Source organism: Phalacrocorax carbo, chromosome 15, assembly GCF_963921805.1.
Source record: "Phalacrocorax carbo chromosome 15, bPhaCar2.1, whole genome shotgun sequence".
NCBI classification, from domain to species: Eukaryota; Metazoa; Chordata; class Aves; order Suliformes; family Phalacrocoracidae; genus Phalacrocorax; species Phalacrocorax carbo.
Window position 1 is genome coordinate 1,016,539 of NC_087527.1, and position 24,346 is coordinate 1,040,884.

At 41.9% G+C, this 24,346-nt stretch overlaps 1 protein-coding gene across 3 annotated transcripts in view; it reads right to left on the minus strand.

Moving 5' to 3' along the window:
• SLC5A1 (solute carrier family 5 member 1) overlaps positions 1 to 20,163 on the minus strand; it is a 29,155-nt gene extending 8,992 nt beyond the window's left edge. Inside the window, exons 1-8 of one of the 3 annotated variants that reach the window (XM_064466378.1) lie at positions 19,870 to 20,163; positions 17,544 to 17,615; positions 9,484 to 9,588; positions 7,094 to 7,153; positions 6,639 to 6,743; positions 1,925 to 2,030; positions 1,632 to 1,712; positions 268 to 488 (exon numbers count right to left, since the gene is read on the minus strand). In XM_064466378.1, the coding sequence (XP_064322448.1) occupies positions 268 to 488; positions 1,632 to 1,712; positions 1,925 to 2,030; positions 6,639 to 6,743; positions 7,094 to 7,153; positions 9,484 to 9,588; positions 17,544 to 17,615; positions 19,870 to 19,956 (837 nt within the window). In that variant the 5' untranslated portion in view covers positions 19,957 to 20,163. Of the gene's footprint in view, positions 1 to 267; positions 489 to 1,631; positions 1,713 to 1,924; positions 2,031 to 6,638; positions 6,744 to 7,093; positions 7,154 to 9,483; positions 9,589 to 13,613; positions 13,691 to 17,543; positions 17,616 to 19,869 lie in introns of those variants that run through there. The other 2 variants (XM_064466380.1, XM_064466381.1) reach the window with 2 other exon arrangements.
• Positions 20,164 to 24,346: the final 4,183 nt, after the last annotated feature.

Here is a 24,346-nt window from a genome sequence, read left to right on the forward strand (position 1 = left end):
CATGGTCACACACAAAAAATGAGAAAGGAATTATACACAGTACCTGCTAGACACAGTATATAAGAAGAATTGAAAGAACACCCATTCCATTTTCACACATGTGGGAGGGGTTTAGAAACCAGAAACTGAAAAGTCACTGACCAGTCTTGAAATAACTGCCATTTCTGTGACCCAGCTTGGAATCACAGTGGGGGAAGAGTACCCCTAGAGCACACTAGGCTGCAGTTTTGTGTTTGGCACTTCCAAGGCATACGGCTTCCACATTACCTGATCCGTGCACCAGTACCACAAAGCAATGATACTCAAACCAAAGACAAGCCCTGGCCATGGCAGATCTCCAGTGACAGCATCTCGGAAGATGTGGAAGGCATCCTTACGAGGAGTGTAGCATTCTGCATTAATCGTTATATTCCCATAGGAGATATTGGATGGGATTGCATTCATGTACTTCTGCATGAAATCCTCATACCCTCCTACTTCAGAAAATGCTGAAAAATAGAAAGTAAAAGTAGCGATAAATATTTTAATACTGAAATCTCAAATAGAGCTAGAGAATGTGAGGAGAAAAACCTCCTTAATATGGATGTAAAAAAAACCCTAGCCAGTATACATCAACATCCTCAGAAAACAGTATAGAGTGTTTTGTAAGCATTCACACAACCACAGTAGCAAAGTGACCTTTCTTTTCAGGTTTCTGTATAGCTCACAAATGCTGGTTTAGGCTCCACTGTCTCAACATCTCTTACATATGCCTTGCCAAGAAGTGAAATGAATACACATTATTTCCACACAGTGTTAACCTGGGGAGAACCCCAGGCCAGGTCTTACCAGGTTAGGTCAGTCTGAAGTTATTTCTGTTGTAACAATGGTGGAATAATTTCATTTCAATGAAAGACCTAGCTAGAGGAAAACCAAGCACTGAGTAACTAGAAGGGTAAGGAAAGGACACTGCAAATTCAAGGAATCTTATCGCTACTTTCTTTCTTATGATCCCTTCCTACTAATTCTATTTAACAGCGTGATTTCTCTTTTAAAATGCATATGGTCTTCTGGACACACACATTGTCCTATTCATAATTCAGGTCGTATCATTTGTCTAGCTGGCAAAATAGTGACATCCATAGATCAGCTACAAGGCTTATTTAAAATGTTAATATGTTTGTGTTGTTTCATACCAAGCTAGAAACATAGAAACAAGGAAAAAACATGCATTGTGACCAACAGCTCTTCACTTTGAATAAGAAATTTTCATGCATTAGCATTGAAGATCTATGAAATTATAATCTTCCTAAAACACGATACTCTCTGAACTTCCCCAGGGTATGATCATCACCTACGAACAGCTCTGCTTTTACCTCCTTAGCCTTCACAAGTCCTGTTCTGCCATGGGATGCTATATATTACCTTACACTTTCACCTGTGCTTTGGCGATGGAGTGGCCTCAGGGACTAAAGGGCTTGGCAATATGCCTATTTTTTTGGCAACATGCCTATTTTCTTCCCTGATTAATAGGCATATGAACTGAAATCTGCTGGTTAAGATAACAGAGTTCCATACTGCAGGATCAATTTCCACAGCCACTGTGGGATTTGTGGTTGAACATTCCGGTTTAATACACCTGATTTACGTACCAAATCCCATGAGAATAAAGGATCCCACTACCATGATAAATGTTTGTAGGGTGTCCGTGTAAATCACAGCTGCAAGGCCACCTAATGGCAAAGAAAAGTCAAGGCAAATAGGTTAGCCCCTGTGCAAATGCCCCAGTGGAAATCCTTTTTTTTTTTTTAACCTTTTCTCACCACCTCTCTCTTTCAAACAAACACTGCTGCAAATAAATCCCCTTTCAGGTTTTCATTTCTCCCCTTGTCTCTTTTTTCTGGCTCCCCTAACTTTGATTTATCAGACTGCTCTGCAAACTCACCTGTGATGGTGTAAAGAGCAGTAATAGCAAGCAGGATAATTATGGCCAAATAAAGATTCAGCCCTACGGCCAGCTGTATAAATACAGCTCCAGAGAATATGTCTGCCTATAAAAGAAAAAATGGTAGATTAAGCAATGTTTAAATTCATGATGGAAAGGAAAATACAGGCCATTTTAGTACAGCTGCCAGCCTCCTCTCAGTGCTGTGGTGCTTTCAGTGCAAGAGTTGTAACGCTTCTCAAAGAATTTCCAGGTCTTTTCCAATGGATCATTTTAGCTGGACACCAGAGGCACCTCGCTACTCTCTGCTTACATACTGAGAGACAGCGCAATAACAGATTCCTTACAGCTCGGGTTACACTTGCTGCAATGTGCAGGGGTGGACTCTGTGACACCTCCAAGACATGGCATGGTCTCTATAAGTGTCTTATTTTTTCTTTACTGCTTGTGTACATGTGGTATAGCTAGTCTTGCCAGTTAAGGACGAATGGTGATTAAAGGCAAACATCTGATTATTATCTCTTTTTTAAGCTCCTGGCAGATACTTGACATCAGTTGGATAACAGAAGAGTCCTTTAGCTCTTGCATAAAAAAAGGAATTGTTCAGGTTTCAGAGTAACACTGTGGGATTTTAATCACAATAAATAATTTCCTGATTTAGAGATAATTTGCATCAATGCAATTTATCCTAGCTTGCAGTCAGAATAATCTACCCCAGTACACTGTAAATTATGCCTTCATTAGAGGTTTGCATCTGTACCTATCCTTGATCCTGAGCATCCAGCTCACGGGCTCATCCCCAGTCCCACCTGCGTGCCTCCTTTCTGCGTACCACATCACCTACACAAGGGCTCTATATAGGAAGCCCTACCCTTATTTAGCATTACAAGTCCTAGTGGTGTGCAGCAAGCTCAGGAGCTGCAAAATGCTGCAGGAACTTCCCATATGCAGGGTCTGAGAAACAAAGATAAACAGCATTACTTGTGCCCTGGGGTAAAGCCTGCACACACTATTACTGCAGGGCAGCTGCTAGGTGGCAGCTTGCTGGAGGAGTGAGAGGTCCCACAGGCCAGGCTGTGGGACAACCAGAATCTGTGATCACAGAACAGGCACTTGCACCGCTTATGTCCGTGGCTAGGCTGAGGTAAGGCAGGGCAGAGGTACTAATAAGCAGTTATGCAGCCTGGCTAGCTGGGAGGTGCTGGGCAAAGAAATGCTCTCCATTCCAGAGACAGTGAAACCAAGACTGCAGAGTATGATCTCACCCTTAGCTCACTCTGAAGAATGAGGAAGAGAAGCAGACCTCTGCAGCAAGAGGTCCTCCAACCCTGCAGCCCAGATGTGCAGAAAACAACTCTGAAGCAGCATGTGAATCACAGCAGAGGTCCCATTCCCAAAACTCTGCCTCGGGAGCAACTTGAGATGATTTGATTTCTTAGAGGTTTTAGCTTGGAAGTGGAACCAGGATGTTTAGCACTCAACCCCAGTGGCTGTTAGATGATATCCTGTGTCCCTTCTCTCTATGGGAATATTTTTTCCTATCTTTTCACACCACTGACCAGCTTATGTCCCAGATCTTTTTTTATTCTTCTTGGCTTTAGTTTAGCCTGCATAGCATTAAATATAATGGTCCTAAAATGGTGGCCAGAAAGAAACATATAGTTTATTACTTAGCATCCTGGGCAATATAGCAGCTTCTGAATTGCTGAGTTACCTTCCAACTTCCCTGCTCCTCCATCCCAGTTTTTTTCTTCCAATATTTCCTTGTTTCTCTATGAATACTCTTTTGTGAACACTACTTAATCCTTATCTCTGAATAAAGTAAATCTTTCCTTTGCATTACAAGCTGTCTCTCCAAAGCCGTCCACAGATCAGGCAACTGGCAGAACACATCACTTGAGTGAATCCAGCTGCAATGCTAATGTGGGAGTCAGGGGAGTGGTGCATGCTCTTTATCCCTGTGTCCTAAGAGGAGGTTATCCTTCTACCTCCTACTTCCCCCCGTACATCCATACCCATACATTTATTACTGAAATTAATCACAATGAATGTAAAGAAAATGCTGTAATAGATTTAGAAATTCCAGGTTACAATTTCTGATTTCTTAAAAAGCATTCAAGTCTTAATTCCCTTTTGCCTTGTCACAGTTTAGTCAATTACTCTCCATCAACATTTTACTTTTACTAGGCCATTTGCTTTGGCACAATGCCCAATACCAGCAACACTACTGTCTAGCAAGCCCCTGAAAGCTGCTATTGGCATTACTCACAAAGCACTGCCTGCTTAGGAAGTGTGTGCATGCAAGGCACCTGTGCAACAAAAATCCTTTGAGCTCAAAGGTCACGTGTGCCCTGATCCCAAAGGTCAACACCTTGCAGCATGGCTGTGTCTGGCAAGTGGTTGACTAGCCACAAAAGTGGTTTGATTAGCCACAAAAGAAGGTGAGGAATCAATAAAAACTACATAGAAAATGTGTAGGAAAAGCAAGACATGGTCATGATGTTGTACAGGGGTGTGCAAAGGGTATCTGATCATCACGTGGTGGTGGGAACTGTGCCAAGAAAGAGCATGCCAGGGGTTAACGTGACCTGATGCATGATATTGTTCATTGGAAATCACTGTAATACTTATATTATTAAGAAAAATAGCTACTATTTTAACACATCAAGGAAGCAGCACTTGAAATAACTACACCAGAAACATGATGCCACTCTTCTACAAGGATAAGGAGCAGTTAGTATCACTGCCAAAGCGATAGGTGTGACTACCTGTTAAGGGCAGGGCAGAAACCCATCCTTCTATATCAAATCTCAAAAAGCCCCAAAGATCACAAAGGAGTGTTTGCAAAGGCAACAATCAAGGAAGTAAAATGCAAATCTCTGAGCTGGCTATGGCATGGATTGTTAACACATGGACATGTTTGGATGTACAACGTGCCTCTGGGAAGAGAGACCTGTGCTAGCTTCACACAGCATGCGTAGCGCTACACAGCACAAAGACGTTAGCTACGGTCCAGGGTGGAACAGCCCTTCCTTTTCTGCTTCTGGAGCTAGTTCCTCTGGAGACAGTTTGGGCATGGTGTTGCGTAGCATGGTATGGAAAAACCTACTCTGACATCCTCTGATAGTACCTGAAACCTCCAAGGACTTTGACCTCTTCTGCCTATTCTGACGAAGGTCTGGCAAGTAAATCAGACCTGGGCAAATCCTGCCCTACCAAATGTAGTGGTATGAGACAACGCAGAAGACGTGTCTGTACTACAGGAACCTGAGCCACATTTGTACATGGGAAAGGCACTGTCAGAGTTGTTCTGGGCAGATGGGGGAAATGGGAAATGGTGAGAGGAACTTGTGCACCAGATATTTCCCCTGTGTGACACAGAGAGCCAGCTCCGTGGCAGTTCCCCGCAGACATCTGGAATAATTGGGTTGATGGGAAGCTGGGATGGGCCACTGGTAGAGTGGGGCCCAAGTAAACTGCTGCTGCATGGATGTCTTGACTATTGCTTTGCTCCCTAATAAGACAGGACCACAGGAGCGGGAGAGGGTGCTTCAGCCTCGTGACCACACTGGAAGCTTAAATGAAGAACCTGTCTTGCCTGGAGGCAAGACACTCCAACTGAAACGGGGTGAAATCCCGTGACCAGATCCAGACAGAGGCTGGAAATAACAGATAGATAATAAATTCAGAACCTATGAAACACCTTGATGAGCTTGTTAAAAACATGTATTGTACAACAGGACTGTGATTCATCCGACTGGAAGAGTTTCTCAGCTGCTAGAGCTGCCAGAACTCTGCGTCATACCTGGGATTTCTGATGATGGTAGTTAAGCACAACAACAGCAAATTAACTAAATCTTTTGAAATATATGGAAATCCAACTCTGAGGCCAGCTCCACAGTACCAACCTGTTTAATTTACAACCTTTCTAAGGATCAGTTATCGTGAAGATGTGAGAATGAGAGCAAAAGGCCAATCTTTTAGCTTAAATTGCACCATTATCACTCAGCTCCCATTCAGAGGGCAAAGAGTAATCTGCCATGGCAACCTCTGCAAAACAACAGACTGAGATATGCCTGAACTGTGGACTTCTTTAGAGGCTTGGTAGTTTCAAGATATATGGAAAATACCGGCTCCCTTCACTACTTCACAGCAACACAACCACTTACTCAATACACTTGCCCAGTAAAAGAATCTCTCCTCTTCCCTCCTTTGACCCCAGCTGTTACCATTTCCCTCCTTTGCATTTCCCCACTCCCTTATTTTCTAATTCCTATAATTCTCTTTTTCTGTTCACCAGAGGATGCAAAACAGATAAATATGAAGTTTGGGGACACAAATTCCTGCCACAAGTTTCACGGATCCCTAGGATAATAGTCTGCAATACAATACAAATTTCCCTCCACTCTGACTTGTTCTAGAGGAGAGCATAAGTAGAAGTAAACCTTAAAACCTAAGAAAGAAAGAGGAAGCACAAGAAGCATCAAGAGATGTTGCCAGGAGGGAAAAAGCCTGGATTGCAGGACAGAATTGGATACATGATCTCACTAGACAGAATAAGGAAAACATAAAATAATATTTTTACAGTCCTTAATTAAACCAAGGGCTCCAAATCAGAAACAATTGACCAATTGTGTGAGCAATATTGTAAATGGGAGATTCTTTTCTTTAGATCAATGTAGGAGGGAAGAAATGCTGTAAAAGTTTTACTTACTGAGATCTTTGTGAAAATATACAGGATCAGAGAAAGGACTGACAGGTAGACCTGAATCCTCTTGCCACCAAAACGCTTCTTCAGATACTCTGGCATTGTCACCACCTGCAGGAAGGGTAGATAAGGTTTCAGATAATGGGGAACAGATACAAAGCAAATTAGAGGGTTTTTTGCTACTCAGATACTGTAAGTGTGGAGCATAAAGGGAGGGAAGCTGCAAATGCAGTTGCAAGGAAGAGCAGCTCCAGCAATCACAGAACAAGGAGAGAGTACCAAGTACTTCTCAGCTTAGGTCTCAGAAGGAGAATCCTGACTTTTCAAATATATACAGACATACTATAGTACAGCTCTAGCATGCTCAGATCTTGTGCCATTCATAATTACTTTGCAGTATTCATGACCTGATCCACAAACATAAGCAGCAAAGAAAAGCATAACACACTGATTTGACTTACCCCAGCTTTGATGTAGATGGGTACAAAGAGCCATCCTAGAACAACCACAAATATGAGAGCCTGCAGCCAAGACAAGAACAGCTGAATTAGCCTCCTTTCTCTAGATAGCACTCCCGAAGACCATATATCAGACCAAATAGCAGCTTGAGACCATTGAGATCACATAAACCTAGGCATTGCAGGGCTCAGGGGGAAGGAGCAACTACTCTGTCCTTTGATTTACAGTTGAAAATTTGAGAATGAAATGGCCAAAAAATTTGTCAGGTATTACGCAGCCTGGATTTCATGCTAGATGTCCCAGAGAAGCACACATGATAATAATACATTTTCTAGAAAAACAGCCAATTTCTGCTCACAGGATTTTCCTCTAGTGTCAAAGCACCTCACCACTAGCAACACCAGACTACCCTAACCCTCTTCAGAGCAGGCCCAGGGAGCCTGGTTTAAAAATGGTTAAAATGCAAGCAGCCATAAGACTACCATTTCTGGGAAATATTAAGGAAGGTGAAGTCTACCTGAGCCCTATTTGCTAGCATCTTGACCCCAGAGCCACTAATGCAGGATACTTTCCCACTCAGAATCAGGGATGCTGCAATGGTATGTTGTGACATCTGCAAATCAGGCGCTGGGGAGAGCAGCACTTCTTTTGATTATTGTTTTGATCATTAACTGCCTTCTGCACTGGGTCTCTGTGAGGTGCTTGTACATTTTACACCAATCCCACATACTGTACAGGATGTACCACATGCATTTAGTAAAACATTTTGTATTTCCACATTACCATTTCATGATATATTTTGCGTTACCGTGTGTATTTTGTGAACTATAGATCTTACTCTATTGCAGCGTCACAGTTTTCTGACTGACATGGCTGGCAACTGCTATCTGATATAGGGCTGTACATATTTAAATTGACAAATATAGAACAAAATCCTGCTCTTAGAGCTGCACTCTGCATTTATTCTGTCCACATCTTTTAAGTTCTCCCTCAGATCAAAACCATAAGGTGGACAAGAAATACAAGATCAGCTTCTGCTTTCATACTAGCACAAATCAGAAATCATTTCAGTGGAGTAATAGAGATACACAAGAACAATAACAGTCAAACTTAGTATTTCTTTCAAGAGGAGAATCAGATCATGCAGTCAAGAGCAATATTTCCACCATGCCTATTAACCTGTACACCAGCCCCACTACTTCATAAGTAATGAACTATGTAACATATCTGCTCAAACACATGCATCATTGCTTCTTCCTGAACAACAGTTGTACACTATGTGTTGATATTAGTCCACAGAGAATATCGCAGGAGATGAAGTGTTAGAGGTGGATATGTTTGAAAAAGTATATGGGTCCTAGAGATTCAAATACCGTGAAATTTCAAGCAATGCTGCTTTTGCTTTGTTTCGCTTAGTTTTGGTACAAAGTGAAGGGAAATCAGGTTTGTTACAGGACTAGTGTAAACAAATAGAGAAAGATGACAGATTAACTGTGCACATCGCATAGATTCATTTTAGCTTTTATCCTTAAATATTTATATCATATGAGTACTTGGCTATTTGCAGCAACCATCTACTTGTAAGGAAAAAAGCCAAGTCCCTCAGGGTTGTATGTTTCTTTCACCGTGCAGAATTATATGCAAGGAAAGTATTGACCTATGTACGTTCATTAAGTCATTTCTGTCACAGTATAATCCCTTCCATGAAGGTGAATCAAGCAGAACAAGGGCGTTATTATCCACACCCACTGAGCCTGACAGTAAAGAAAATGGACTGAATTAGCTTATGTGAATCTCCGTGCTGTTGCAGTTAACTCTTCTCCTGGTACCCCAGGTAGTTCATTTAAAGTCAGCTTGGGTACCTCTGCCCTATACTGCAACCATAAGCAAAACACGCACATGGTTAGAGGAAGGAGAAAGATGTTTGGAATGCAGGTTGTTGTAAAGGATGCCCAAAATTTCTTATAGGCTGTGAAGAAATCAAAGCCCCTTCAGCAATCCCTACATAGCAAAATGCTGTAAAAAACACTATGGTTTACAAAACTAATAATTTCTTTGAACATCCTGCAGTCTGAAAGTGGTCTTTATAAATACTTTAAATATAATCAAAAGATATGTATAGAGAAGAGAATCCACCAATTTATTTGGTTCAAAAGCTCTCTAAAAAGCCTCACTCAACAGAAGAGGGTCATCTTCTCCCAGCGGCTTGGACAAGGACCAAGGAGGACAAGCTAAATAGTAGATTACATTGGCACTTACTGGTCTGTACAGAAAACAAGTGTTGCCAAGCACAAACTTTGACAGTCCTAAATTATTAGGCAATGTTATTTTGATTAACCTCTGCAGATAATCCTGTGTCACAAATATGATCACTTAAATGCATGCCACTTACATTCCATTCATATCCTCCAATGGCAATTCCTGTAGCTGCCGCTGTTCCTGCTATGCCCACAAAGTGCCCGCTGCCGATGTTACTGGCAAACAGAGAAGCACCAATCTGGAAACAGAAAGAACAATATTTGGCCCTGTTCATGGTACCTTGCAAAAAATCATGTTCATTTGGCATTTTGAACTCATGCCTGTCTATCATTAGAAGGTGATGATGAGAATGATTGACAACCAACTTCCTTGGCAATTTCAAGAGTCCCTCTTATTCCCCCTCAAGCCTGAGGCTTCGGCCATCATATCTACAACAATGAGAGTGAATAGGATGTTACACAGAAGACCTTCCAGTTGAGGCAAACAGTTTATGACACCAATATAGATGTTAAACTATTTGCAGGACTTGACTAACTTACATTTGGGTGATACCCAGATAATTAGGGAAGACGGCTGCAATCTCTCTTGCTCAAGAAGGAAATGATAAGTGCATATGCACTTGTCCAACTGGCACTCCCTGTTTCATATTCCACAGTCTGTGGAACTAAATATATCATCAGTGAGAGCTGTACAGACTTTGTACTTGGTTCACTTTTAGTCAAAAGATATTTGATTACTGCATTAAATTCTGAAAGCTGTAGGACAGAAACGTCTGCTGAGGAAGTGCTTCTGGGAGATACAAACAATAGCAAATCAAGGAGTTTTATTTAGGAAGTGCTGGATCTCTAAGACCCCCAAATATTGTACTGATCATACAAACAGAACAGTGGGAAGAACATAGGAATTGATGAACAGGGAGACAAAAAAAAAAGTAAGTGTTTATGTTGGATTACAGAGAAGCAGGAACCAGTCACAAAAGAGATTGTGCCAAAAGATCTAATGCTTCATCAAATAGCTCAGACAATAGAAAAGATGAAGAGGAAAGGTATGAGCTTCCTTTCCTCAAAATGAAACGGTTAAAGGCAGCAGAAAAGCCTAACGGTAATATACAAGGTCAGACACCGAAGGATGCAGAGCGAGAACTTGAGCATGAAAAAGAGGTTGGATTGGCTATTGTAGGCAGATGTGAGCTGAAGTAGTTCTGAGATTAAAAGAGGTGAGTGAACATTTTTTTATTCAATTATGTTTTATCTTTATGTCCTCAGAAAGCTACAAATAAAAAAGGAAACAGGGTTAAAAATAAGAGAAAAATGTGTAGAAAGCAGGCAAAAGAACCTCTGCTGACCAGCTTCTGATGCTCTCATTTGAGGTAGACCTCTCAGGTTGAAAGGTCCCAAGGTGCTTAAAAACAGGTTTTTAGACATCTGAATGCAGGACCTGCACCCAGCACATGCTCCTTACGTAGTCCCCAGCTACAGGTGGTTGGAATATGTTCAGAGTCACCTTATGAAAGGGAGAAATACTGCCTGTCTGCAACTCACTGGGAGATTTTTAGGGTCCTAAAATGTATATAAAGGGAATAGTTACAAATTTCCATGTCTGAAGTCACTATGGTGAGTTCTTTGAGTAGCAGTAAAAATTTAGTCAGGCTTTCTGAGAGCACAGGGACAGTTGCCTGAGAGTCAGGAGGATAAAAGGGATTTATTTCATCATAGAAATCCCCCTCTGAAGATCAGATTTGTTCTAGAGAGCTATGCCATAACCAGGAGCAGCAACCATGTTGTTCCTCTCACAATCCTGACCTCTAATCACAAAACAGATTTTCTTCCAGTCCTTTTGCAGACAAACCGTTCTTTTGCTGTGGCAGGAAATGTACGTCTCTAAGTTCACTCAGTTCTGGATTTAATTTTTTTTCCCCACACGTTTCTAGAAGACAGTTGTGCCCTACAGAAGTGTAACCAGTTTGTCATATGACAGAGATTTCTACAGAAATGATAAGTGTTGCAACAAGCATTAGCAAATAATCCAGAGAGAACACTAGTGATAAAGAAAACTTTTTCTTCTAACCTCTCTGTGACAGCGTTTTCCCAGCAATGATCATGAAGAAACAAATACCATTTATACCAAGCACAAGCACTGTTGTCCAGTGCTTTCCCTGGAGATGAATAATTAAACTTAAGTCTAGGTTACTAGAAATGCAATCACCAGAAAAGATTAACCACATTAATCTCTGATTTTGTTTAATGCGTTCCCTCTCCTGTTTCAAAGGCTTAAAATGTAGTGCAAGCAGATCCAAGTAACAAAAGGAGCTAATGAAGAACTTGAAGAACTGACAGCTGTAGTAAGCTTTGGCGCAGTGCCTGAAATCCCAGGACATGTTGTAGTATTCATTGACAGTGCTGTTCCCAACCTCACCCAGAGTACAACTGTATTGCAAGACAACCAGAAAACCAAACCTAATCAATGCAAAATTACCAACATACTTAGGGCCAGCGTGAAGACAAAACAATGTGAATGCAGATGCCACCATCACTTTCTAAATTTTATTCTCTGAATTAGGGAACACCCAGTGCAGCAGAACTGTAAGATCAATACATACTAATAACGGATGCAATTTAAAAAATGTTTTCTATTGTTACTTATACATGGAAAGGTAGAACATGGCTTCATAGCTGGGAAAATGCATATTACCCTTAAAACTGCAGGGTGGTTAATGCAAGAGGCATGTTTACTAAATATGCTTGTGCCCTGTTAGCTGCTGATGCCAGAGGGGAAAGAGAAATGTCCAGTCTGCCACAGTACTACTTTAAGGGCGAGGGAAGAAGGCAGATGGGCTCGGGGCCCAAGCCAGCTTGCTGAAGGGCTTACTGCTGTGGTACTTTTGTACCAAGAAGGCTGATTACTGGAATTGCTTGATTTGCCATTGGTAGGTGCTGCAGTGCACCTATGCATGACCTAAAGACCGCTGGGCTGAAACTGAGCAATGACAGAGGGAAACAGTTTTCTATAAGTGTTAACTGTCCTCAGTGAGTGTGTTAGTGAATTGATTTTAAAAACAGGAGGAAAAGTAAAGAAGAAAGTTGATTGAAAGGAACAAAAGCTGTTAAGAGGGAAAGAAAGGGCAAAAACTGAACTAACCTGAGGCAAATGTGGAACATTAACTCTTTTTAAATCTTTCAAGAGGTCAGCTTTTAACAAGAGTACTCTGTTCAGTAAAAGTACCACGGCACTGCAGAGAGATTATGACCACTATGTTTTCCCATGTTATTCATTAACTGTTTCACCTTGTTCTTCTCATTAACTTGAGGATGCAGTGATATCCTGGCGCTTGCTGTTCCAAATCATATACGATGTACTTTGCAAATCAGTGACCACTGCAGCAACAGTGTGCAGACTTCACACATTATGGCTTTTCTCCTTCCTAGGAAATACATGCCCTATGCCCCTAATGTCTGCGTTCCTGTTTGAAAGTGTTAGCTCAGTATCAAACTCCTCTCTCCAGTGCCAAGCACACCTTGCCTGTGGCCTTCGCCGCCTTTCAGAGAACAGCAGAGGGTCCCTCACATCAGCACAACGTCATGAGCCTTGCCCTGAGGTATCGCTTCTCCCATGGATCACCTGCAGAAGCTGCTTCTCAAACCCCTCTTCCCTGGACAAATCTCTCATTCCCTTGTTTGAGAACTATGCCTTGACAGTGTCCATGCTTTAACTCACAACTCTTCCCTACAACATGTACCTTTACCCTGATGGAAGGATAACATTTTTCCTACTTGAGTTTTTTTGAGATCACCCTTATTCACTTTGGAAAAGTCAGTACACTTACCACAATGAAATATTACTTCCACCCTTTCAAGGCTCTGAGACCCAAAGACAGACACATATGACATGTCTCTGGTGGCTGCTGGAACAGCACAGTGCAGACACAGCACGGCTGAGCTGATACCTGTCCACCTTTGTCCTCTGAGACAGAAACAACACCTCCTGGCCAGCAGGAAAATTCTGACAGATTCTGTAGAAATCTGTTTCACTGAACTTCTCCTTTTCTACCTGCTTTGATTATTTTATTATTCTCTTTGTTCTGAAAACTCTTGATTTCACGCTAATTTTTGCATGGAACTTGACAAAATAATTTAATTTCTTATTCCACTCTACCTAAGAAAAAGAAATGCAACTCTTATTCACACCAGAGTTGCCTTTCCTGGCCCCTCACAGCAGTGTCAGATTCAGCAAGTGGGGAGAATTCTGAGAATACGTAAAACTTACCTGGATGCAGAGATCAGAGAAATTGTGCCAGTGGTCAGTTCTGGCCATGAAAATAAGCCACAGAGAACTGAAGCAAAAACCTGTTGGGCTTTTTTCCCACAATTCTTAGCTCCCTCCCAAAAATCAACACATCAGTGACAACAAACGAGCCGAGTTACATTACTTACTATTCAGTAAATCTTTCTAACCATGGTTGGATTTCAGATGTCCAGCAGATTCTCTTTGTTCTACGAGCATTTATGCCTCAGGAACTGAGGTGTATAAGGTAACCCATAATTTTATGCAGACAGCTCTGTCTGCAAAACTACAGAACCTGAAGAACAAAAGCAGGAAAGCTTCAAAACTGAAGTTGTGGGTTTTTTTTTTTTTAATTGTGCATGAAACCCTGTTAATGCTGTGACTGCATCTGCTGCCAGAGCTGACTGTTCTCCAGGAACAGATACTTCATTTCCTGCAACGGTAGAAAGTGTTTGGTTGAACCTAACTCCTTCACCTGACAAATGAAGCTAAAGTTTGGTCTGCAAGGCCCAATGTTACAAATCTGTCACTTTCCTTGAGCTTCTCTGTGTCTTTTTGGAAAAAGCAGAGCTGGTTATAAGTATTTAAAGAGCCATATGTCTTTCCTGAAGACATTTCCCTCCAAGCCCAAGAGACCAAAATCAGTTTCCTGAAGAGTCTTCCCTCAGTTTCTATAAAAAAGTCTGTGGAAAGAGCACAGCATTTCATTCTATTATGATTAACACATGATGGATTTCAATTTCTGGCAATCAGTGAGAATGTAATTATATACCTTAATACCTAATTAACTACTGGAACTACTGAGTTGGCTCATCCACTGCACAAGAGCAGTGATTTCTGTGACCTAACACAGAAGTGACTTCTTATCTCTGCAGAACTGCCAGAAAAGACTAATGGTGGGCTTGGTTCTGCAAAATACTAAGCAACCTTTATGGGTTAGGGCAGCGGGGCTGGGGCAGGGTCTGGAGCACAGGTGTGCTGGGGGGCGGCTGAGGGAGCTGGGGGGGTTTAGCCTGGAGAAGGGGGGGCTGAGGGGAGCCCTTCTCGCTCTCTGCAGCTGCCTGAGAGGGGCTGGAGTGAGGGGGGGGCTGGTCTCTGCTCCCAAGTCACCAGGGACAGGGCGAGAGGGAACGGCCTCAAGCTGCATCAGGGAGGTTTAGGTGGGATATTAGGGACAATGTCTTTACTGCAGGAGTGGTCAGGGCTTGGACCGGGCTGCCCAGAGAGGTGGGGGAGTCACCATCCTTGGGGGCATTCACACAATGCAATGTGTAGACGTGGCACTTCAGGGCATGGTTTAGGAGGCCTGGGGGTGTTGGTTTGGTGGTTGGACTTGCTCTTAGAGATCTTTTCCAACCTGAATGATTCTATGGTTCTATTCTATGATTCTGATTCTGCTGGAGCCAACATTGGAGAGATAACTATCTTGCTCCTATGTTATACATTGAGAAATTGAAACACAATCAGACACAATGACTGACAAACTTGCAAAATCCATGTCAAAAGTGGGACTCACTTCCAACCCTTCATTGCCAGAGTCTCCTCTAAGTCTACTAAGCCACGGCTATTACAGCATTTAAGTGAATAGAATCCCTTTCCCAGGCTTGTTAGTAAGAGATCCTAATACACTGCTAATGAGCCTCTCTCCCTGTGGGGTCAGAAAAGCCACTTAGAGTGGCCCTGAAGAACATGGAACATAGCACAACTACTGAAAAATACAGTTAGATTAAGGGAATTAAGTTTATAACAAGTTTGTGGAATGATTTTTTTTTTTCATTTTTCTCTGTTTCAGAAAGCAATTACAAGGCAAGAGTCCTTATCCTGAAATCACAGGGAAGAAATCTGATAAATAAGAATCCACTTACAAAACAACTTCCCCCACCCTGCCTCTCCTCTACAGTCAGTGGAAATGTATCTGGGCTTTCCGGAACCATGCCAGGTTAGTCCTGATGTAACACAAAAGAAAAGTCAAAGCACAGAAGCAAAAATATACACACAGCATTAGCTGCTGCAGAGCTGAGATCACATCTTTGACTGAACTTCCTATACTTTCATTGGTTTCCTAGTCATTTCAGCTGAGTTTGCACTGGGTGATGGACATCCTATCTACCTGCTAAACTGTGGAAATAGGTGGTTTAGAATCTCCTTTTATCCAAGGCAAACTTTCCAAGGTGGTGCTGCTGACACGGTATTTAGTTTGTGGTTTCAGTGCGCGTCATTTGTTTATTTTGAGTGATACCAGGAAGAATAGCAAGACAGGTTTATTTTTGTGGTGCAGAAAGACACTCCTGGCATTCCAAAGGGAAGGCCTGAAGGGATGGTCTAGGAAGGCTAGCACTTCATCCATGCTGAACTCGCAGAGTTTGGGCAAGAGAGAGGGACGATCATAGCAGCAATCACTGCCCTGTGGGATCATCCATTTTGTCTTTCCACTGGAGGAAGGGAGCTTGCTGAACCTGTTGGTTTCATGTTGGCAGAGAACTCCGTGTTAGGTAATCTTCCCTGGGTCTTAGGGGCATCACTAGGAGTTCTCAGTGCCACTGGAGCAAGACAGAGGTTTTTTATGGTGAGTTTTGCCTGCCTTGCTTCTTCCACTTTCATTTACATCTGCATAAAATGACGTATTCACCTTTGACAGGCATACAGATTTGCACTAGACTAAAATGAGCCCACTGATAGTGGTATTTTCTGTGCCAGTAATCTGTTGGGTCTTTTCCTCTCCCCCTAGAATTATGGGGTTTATCTTAAAATAACTTGGAAACTTTCTCTTTCCTCAGCCTGCTAACGGAACCTGAATTTTCTTAGATCTACTATACCAAATGAGGAAACCTTTTACTGTCATTGGCTTTTACTCTTTTTATGTTATTAAAGAGGAAGTCCCAATCCCTTCTAAAGGCAGAGAGGTGCTCCCTGAAGCACAAGACTGAAAGATGTGTAAGTATTTCTGCAGCCTAGTTTAAGAGAATTCCTGAGTTTTTACACAACAACTATTTACTCTTACTCTCCCTGATTCTGTAACTGAATCCATATGGGTGGAATCTTGATTCAAAAGTCTTAATGAAGTCCAAAAACATTTTTGGAGGCTGAATGCAACATCAGGAATGTTGAGGGTTTCCATTCAAGCACGTGGAAGCATGTATAACACAAGTGATAGAGAAAACACAGGTTTGTCTAAGTTTTCTGCTTCTCCAAGAAGTCACACTAAGACTGTATGCTCTGGAAAAAATAGATAATAGTTTCTAATATAATTTCTGCCAGAGGTCTGATGGATGACTATGAACATATTTTGTGCCTGCGACTCCTTTTCTCCACCTTGGAAGAGAATACAGCTCCACAGGAGACAAAGAATATAAGTCATATGTAATCTTTAAATAAATATTAACTATATTTTACCAGTAACTTATCATAAGATTTCCAGGATTTTCTCCTTGTACAGACCAGAACTTGCTACCAAAAGTGGAAACAATAGAGCAATGCAAGGAAAAAATTTAGTAAGTTAATTCTTTTCTGTGATAACCTCAAAACGAGCTAGCTTCTTTGAGTGCAGTGAAAGTAATAAATTAAAAATATTAAAAAGTTTTAAAGTGGGCTGAAAGGCAAAGTATTGGATTTGTCTACACTGACATTACCAATGTATCTGGGTTCAAAGAAGTTGGTCACATAATCAAGGTAGCTCAGGGCTCAACACCGACAACTTCCCCAGCACTTTTCCCTGCCTGTCAGGTGGCTTTTGTTGTGCAGTTTGCCCTGTGTCACCACAGCTAGAGAAAGAGTTTGAAGTGCATCTGCATGACAGGGCCATCACAGTCTCACAGTATTGTAGAGATACTTAATATTTAAGGACAAGACATAGCCATATGGAAGTGGATGCGCATACATATGTTTTATATACACACACTATATTGTACTCACTGGCCACCAAACCATGCTTCGTCCAGCCAGGAAGAATCCACCTACTGTCCCTCGGTTTGTGGAGTACATAGCCTGGAAAGAAAAAGAAAGAAAGAAAGATTCAATCATATTTTAAATATAATAGGCAAGCTATACACAGCCTAAGAACAAACAGCTAAAATAGAGGGATAGAATATATGGGGAGGGTAAAGTGGTAGAAATAGAGAGAGTGACTAAAAAAAACAAGCTTATAATGAAGAAAATAATACAACTGAGCAATGACTCTTGTATCTAGGTCTACCTTAACCATTCAAGCTTCCTTGTGTCACCTTTCGTTACAGTGCAAAACATTACACTAAAATTAAATTTAGGCAAACAGATGCTCACTTACATAAAAGCTCATGTGACCAATTCATCAGGGGTGTAATGTCTTTGATTTCAGGCATCAAAGAGGACTGTAAGTTGCAAGTTCATTAACAGAAATTGTGCAGCTTTTTTACTCAATACTATCCAGCCCCAGCAGATATCTAGAAAAATCTATATTCTTGTTGCGCTATCAGCAGTGTACCCACTTCTCTCTGAAGTCCAAAAAAAAAGAGAGGCAACTAGAATTTTCTTTTCACACACTCATTTTGTATTTGTCAAAGGATGATGGACTTTAGAGGGAAGCTCCCTCCATTTTTTATTAACGACCCTGATCCAAATATTGGATCCCCATTGTCTCCTCTGATGGACTTTGAATAGGCAAATAAAGAAAGATGACTTGGGAAAATTAGCCAGAATTTTTCTTCTGATGCAGAAGAAAAGAAGTTAATACAATAGATTTATGCTTAACTACACACAGCAACTGAGTAAGCATTTGTCCAATAAAGGGGACATTGTTGCTGGAAAGGAACAGTTCCAAGAATTACTGAGCACACAGCTGCCTGGTAAGCCACACACAGATCAGCCCTTTTTTGTCACAGACCTTTAATACAAATTTCAACTACGGCAACGGCCAGACTTCCGTGGCAAAGACCCATCTCCCTCCCACAAGACAGCAAGGTGTTCAGGTGTACTGGGGGCTAAAGATTTTTTGCTGCTTTTTGGCATCTACTACCATGATAAAGAGGTAAAGGAAAGTTTGTGTCCATCTTGTGTACCCCAAATTTTTTGCGCTCTTCAAAACATTGCCAGGCTGCTAGAAGGGGGGTGTGTGGGGGTGTGTTGTTTTGCAGCTGACTGCTCTGCTCAGCTCTGCGAAACGCACCCCTGAGGTGCTCCTGGCGAGCACAGAATTAGAGGGACAATGCCTCCTCTCTGCCTGGTAATGGGCAGGTGACCAGGAGATCTTGCCCCGAGGAAACCAAAATTTAGTGACATTCCACTGTTCAGAGCTTTGTAGCTCAAAGTATTGCCCGATTATCTTCAAACACTTAAGCACTGGGGTTACACCGATAGGATGGTATCTGCCTTTCTCCATTAGCTGTGAAAGCACCAGGCTTTGTTTTCAGATTAGGCACTGAGTTTTCCCTTGCAGGCCTCAGCACATTCAGCATTGCTGGGGTAAGGGCAGGAGGCACCCCTGTACTTCGATCACAAACAGAAAGTCATTGCCACCCCTGAAACTGTTCCTTCCTCATAGTTCCAATGGCATTGCATGCACCCCGTAGCCAAGGTCCTGCTGGCAAAAAAAAGCCATGATAATGCTGCCTTCCAAATGGTCCTGCCCCTACAATCCTGACCCATCTCACTTCTTTGCTGAGCGGTCACAGAATCACAGGCTGGCGGGGGCTGGCAGGGCCCTCTGGAGCTCATCCCATCTGACCCCTGCGTGAGCAGGCACCCCCAGAGCAGGGGCACAGGGCCGCGCCCAGGATGTCTGCAGTCCCCCGTCTGTCACACGGTCACAGCTCCGATTTTACTATTACACTGCCCTACTGCCCTCCCCCACACTGGCTGCACCTCAGGTCTCCTCCCTGCAAGCCCCTCACCTCACGCCGCCAGGCCTCACTGCAGCCCGCAGCGCTCCGCAGTGCCGACCCGCCACTGGCCTGCTTCCTGACAGGTGCTCTCACTGGCCTGGTCTTTACTGGCCAGATCTCCGCTCCTTCCCCACGCAAACCTCATTCCTCCACCTTCCCCACTAGTTCCATTCATCCACCTAAACAGTTGCCTCCCCAGGTCACCACCTGCTCTCCAGTAAATACCCACATTTTCCCCACCGTGCACTTACTAACTATCTCAGTTAGGCACCAAAATCTTTATGCAATCATACATTTTCATTTACTGAGCCGTTTTCCCAGGATCCTATAAACTACCTGCCCATGCAGCAAAAAAAGAAAAAGAAAATAAAATCTCAACCTACCCATAGTCCCACTGCCAGGACTACCAAAAAATAGATGACAATAACAGAGATGTCTGCAGGATTGTTGATCTTTATGTTGGATTGCATCCTGGCTGCTTCTCTGGCTTTCTTCTTCTTTCCTCTCCTTATATGCTTCTTGCAGAGTTCAGGTTAATGATAAACTGGTGTCATCCCCTGCGTCTTATACACTACATAACTTCAGATTCACTTGTCTCCCATGGGACGTAAGTTGAAGCTGCTGGTTTTCCTCGGACAATTCCTTCCCAAGTATTACTCCTCTGCTACAGGTGCTGCAGATTTTGAGTTCAATCCCCCTGCCAAAAGTGCTCAGGGTTTTAACGTCCACGAAGGAATGAGCACGGAAAGGAGTGGCTTGGCTGCAATAAACCTGCATATTTACCTCACTGTGTGTGAATACTTTTTTTTTTAAGTGGTTGTACCTGTAAATCTAGTCATGGAAGATGCGATTCTTTTAGATGATGATGGTAAGCAATTATCCGTGAGGAGTGACCTGACACCTGGGGAAAACCCAGGGGTCCAGGAGCTGGGACACGCTCTGTGTCATCTCTCAACTCAGCAGCATTACTCAATGGAGAAACAGCCCCATATTTCTGGGAAGGAGATGACCTGAAGCTGCTTTAATCCCTCACATGGATCCAGGTAAAGATGCATGTGAACCATAAGACTCACATCCAGGAGCTTACTGTGCTGAATTTCAGGGTGTTTAGACCGCGGTGCTGGTTCTCTCTATTGTAGCTAATCAGCTTCACATTCAAGTAAGCTCAAAGTTCATCAGAGCTTGGGTCTGCTCTCCCTTTATTTGTTCCTCTACTTCAGAATCAAAATAACTGGTCACAAAGATGTGGAACACACTGATTATAGACAGATCTTTACAGCTTTCAATAAGGAAGCTTTCCCAAACAACGCCTGTGATCCTGTTTGAGCTACAAGAGGTCAGAAAAACCCAGGATATTTAGAACAAGAGGCACAGGTGCCAGGCACAGTTCTGGCCTCTGAGGATATGTGAAAGTCCAATTCTCTGGTTGATACTCGGGAATCATTATTCATTTACAGTTGGCTGGGCTGCCTTTTGGGACTAAAGTGCTACCCTGAAGTGACACTGAGCAGAACAAGCAGTACAGTAGATAGAAAGCACAGTGGGTTTGACTGATCTGGCAGCGGTTATTTCCTCAGGAGTTGAAATTGAGGTCTGGCACTCTGTTCTTTGGCAATGATTTTTTCTTAGGTAAACTACGCTTTGGTAATTGTGGCTAATAAAAAGCATCAAATTGTAAGAAGCTATAATAAAATGTGATTACCTAGAAGAATAAAACAAAAATCTCACTATTGTTTGAGCACCTATACTGTTATAAAGCAGTCCTGTCCTCTGATAGTTTCGGCATCTCCCAAAACACATTCTTCAGTTTGTCCTACAGGCCTGTGAAATGTTAGCTTTAAATCCAACAGAGAAAAAATTAACCCTGGAAGCTGCTGAGCATCCAAAATTCCCATTACCTGCAGCCTTTCCTGCTGTGTATTTCAGAGGAAAATAAAAGACTTATTTACTAACCCTAATTATCAGGAAACAGTTTGCCTAAGATAGGCTGTAGGTGGCACTTCTTTACAAAGATTGACATAGATTCCCATGGGACCTTGCAACTAACAAAAAGTGTAGTTTTCATGGATTCCATTTCTGTGTCAGTCTACAGAGGTAAAGCAAAGAAAACATTAGACAGGAACTTATCTACTATACTATGTTCTCATCCAGACCTCTGCAAAAAAGAACTCAGAGGCTAAGAAACGCTACAGCCTCCTGCCCACAGCTCCTGGTGTGGCCACACCAACAGGACCCCAAGGCTTGAAAGAGTAATGTAGAATCAGCATCTAAATAAAATAGTAATCATGCAATTCCTATCTTTATATACAGTGCAAGCAAACTTAATTCTGTTTTCTCTCTGGAGGCCACAAACCCAAACCAAACATTCTCAACAAGATTTTTTAAAAAGGGAGGCAGCTTTGTTGAGGTTCTTAATATCTCATCTCCACATCCTCCCATCTGCAGCCCAAAGAGAAACCTAGAAGCACTATACTCGGCAGATTGTTGGTGTACTAAATGAATCACTTCATGAATTGAATGTGTAAAAATGGTGTCTGAAAAGTCAGCCAAGACTCCAGATTTGAAAAAGGCTGAACCTACCTTTGCATTAAAGATAAGCATGAGTAAATCTCCTGATGTGAATAGTGAACCTCACATCAGGAGACAATGATAATGCTCAGCCAGTGATGTGCTCTCATCACCTTGAGCTGCCTGGTCAGGCAAGTATAGGGCTCCAATACTAGACAAAACGACAATTTTATACACTGAGGAAACTCTTCCACTCTTTCCTGTGACCCAGGCCAATTCATCGAAGTAAGAGAGATTTTAACGGGAGGGAGAAAAACAATTAGTCTGAGTAGCACAGCACAGCAATTGTGATCCATGTCTATAATGATCGCTCCCCTCTGGATCAAGCCTGATTGCATTTAGCTTATCATGAATATGTTTGTTCTTACCTGAACAGACAAAACAAAAAATGGACAAGAGCACAAACAGCTACAGAATGGTGTAGTAACTTGTTCAAAATCACACACCAGATTACTGATGGAGAGCAAACAGAATTATATCATGGATTTGCATATACAACCATAAAACTGCAAGGGCTGACAGAGGCACCAGTGTCTTATGGGGCACAGGGCAGGTACATGAACTATGCAGGAGCTGAAGTTGCTCTGTTGTCACTAGAAAATGGGGCTGTAGCACAGAAAACTTGAGAATTATAGCCCTTGCTGCCACTTAGCCTAGCCTCTTAAAAGCTTGTCAGCGAGTCTTCCTCCTGAAGGTGGCAAATGATAAAACAAATAGTAAAACAAACAAAATACAAACAAAGAGGAAGATGCATTAGTATGCAAGCTACCTCCCACAGAGGAACTCCTCTCACCTTTTCTCTGACATTCCTCCAAACTTCTTTATAAAGCAAGCAGATTTCTTTTTGGGATGCTCTTCAGAAATGCTAATTTATACACAGCATCCTTTGCGCAATTAATAAAGGACAAAAACAAACATTGCAGTTATCTTACCGGCAGGAGGCTATACACTACGTTAGTAAAGTCTCTCCTGTCCTTTGCTGGTGTCCTAGCCATGTATATGAATTTAGTGAGAAAAAAGATCATATTTGCAAATGGACAAAATAGAAATTCGAAGGCTCTCAGCAAAGTTTTCCTAAGATGGTCCTAACAATAGAGGATGGCAGTTACAGTGGGAGACTGGAGGCTTATTTAGCGCCTTTGTCGATGCCACAAGTCCTCCTTCTTTTTGTGAAATCTTGCTTAAGTGAGCAAAACTTGGGTCTAATTAGAAGAATTAGTCACAGAATGATGACAAAAATGTTGGAAACTAAAAAGTGGAATCCATAGATGAGGAATTACTAAAAGGAAAAAAGATCCAAATGCCAGTAGGTGTGATGTAGATAGAAGAAAAATCAGTAGAAAAACAGGTGCCTTCCTAAAAGGTTGTCTGAAAGAAAGCAAGGTCATATTCTTATCCACTTAGAGGCTCAGAAAAATAAACACTATTTCTAGACCAATTTTCTAATTAGTATCTCTACAGAGGAGAAATATCAGAGGACACAAAAATAGGTTTATATGCAGATAGACCAACATAATTAAAGTAGGTAAATATATTCAGTTCTTCAGCAACTGATTAAATTCTCTGTGTGATCACCAGCCCTGTAGTATCTAAGCATTGCCAATGCTATAAAAACAACAGTCCAAGGACTGTACTCTTCCTACAAAAGTAGCAAGACAGCAAATGAGGTAATGTGAATTTATTTTTGTTTTATTAATGTTTTCTTCCATCTTGTAATTCAGGAGATTAATAGGGGAGGATTAATGGCAAAAGATGGGTTTGAAATTTCCCTTGGAACTAATAAAGTTGAATAGCAGATTAAAAAAATACTTCCCAAAACAAATGCAGATTGTCACCAGATTTAACCACCTGACAGCAGAGCAGATTATTCCCCACAAGAAATTTCTTAATTTGAGTAGTATTCTCATTAAAACAGAAGTATGTTTATTATCTCATAGATTATATAACACACAACACATTTATTATCCTCATGATCTGATCTATCATATTTTGGATATGTTAGAGGCTTGATAAGCCTTCTTGGGAGCTTCCTACCTTTCCCGTAAAACAATGTTTCCAGAAGAATATATTTTAGAGATCAATACATGCTGGTTTGCCACTTCTACTACAGCTAAAATTAAATGATAGAAGGAATTAGCCAGAGTGGCTGCATAATCACGATCACAACTCTCACAAATATTTTTGCCACTCATGCTTCAGAGGTGCTTTAGGGAAAATAGTATCTCCACTCCATAAAATACAGGAGAGAAACGAACAGGAGATAAGCTGCTAATGCTCCTTCCACTGAAATAA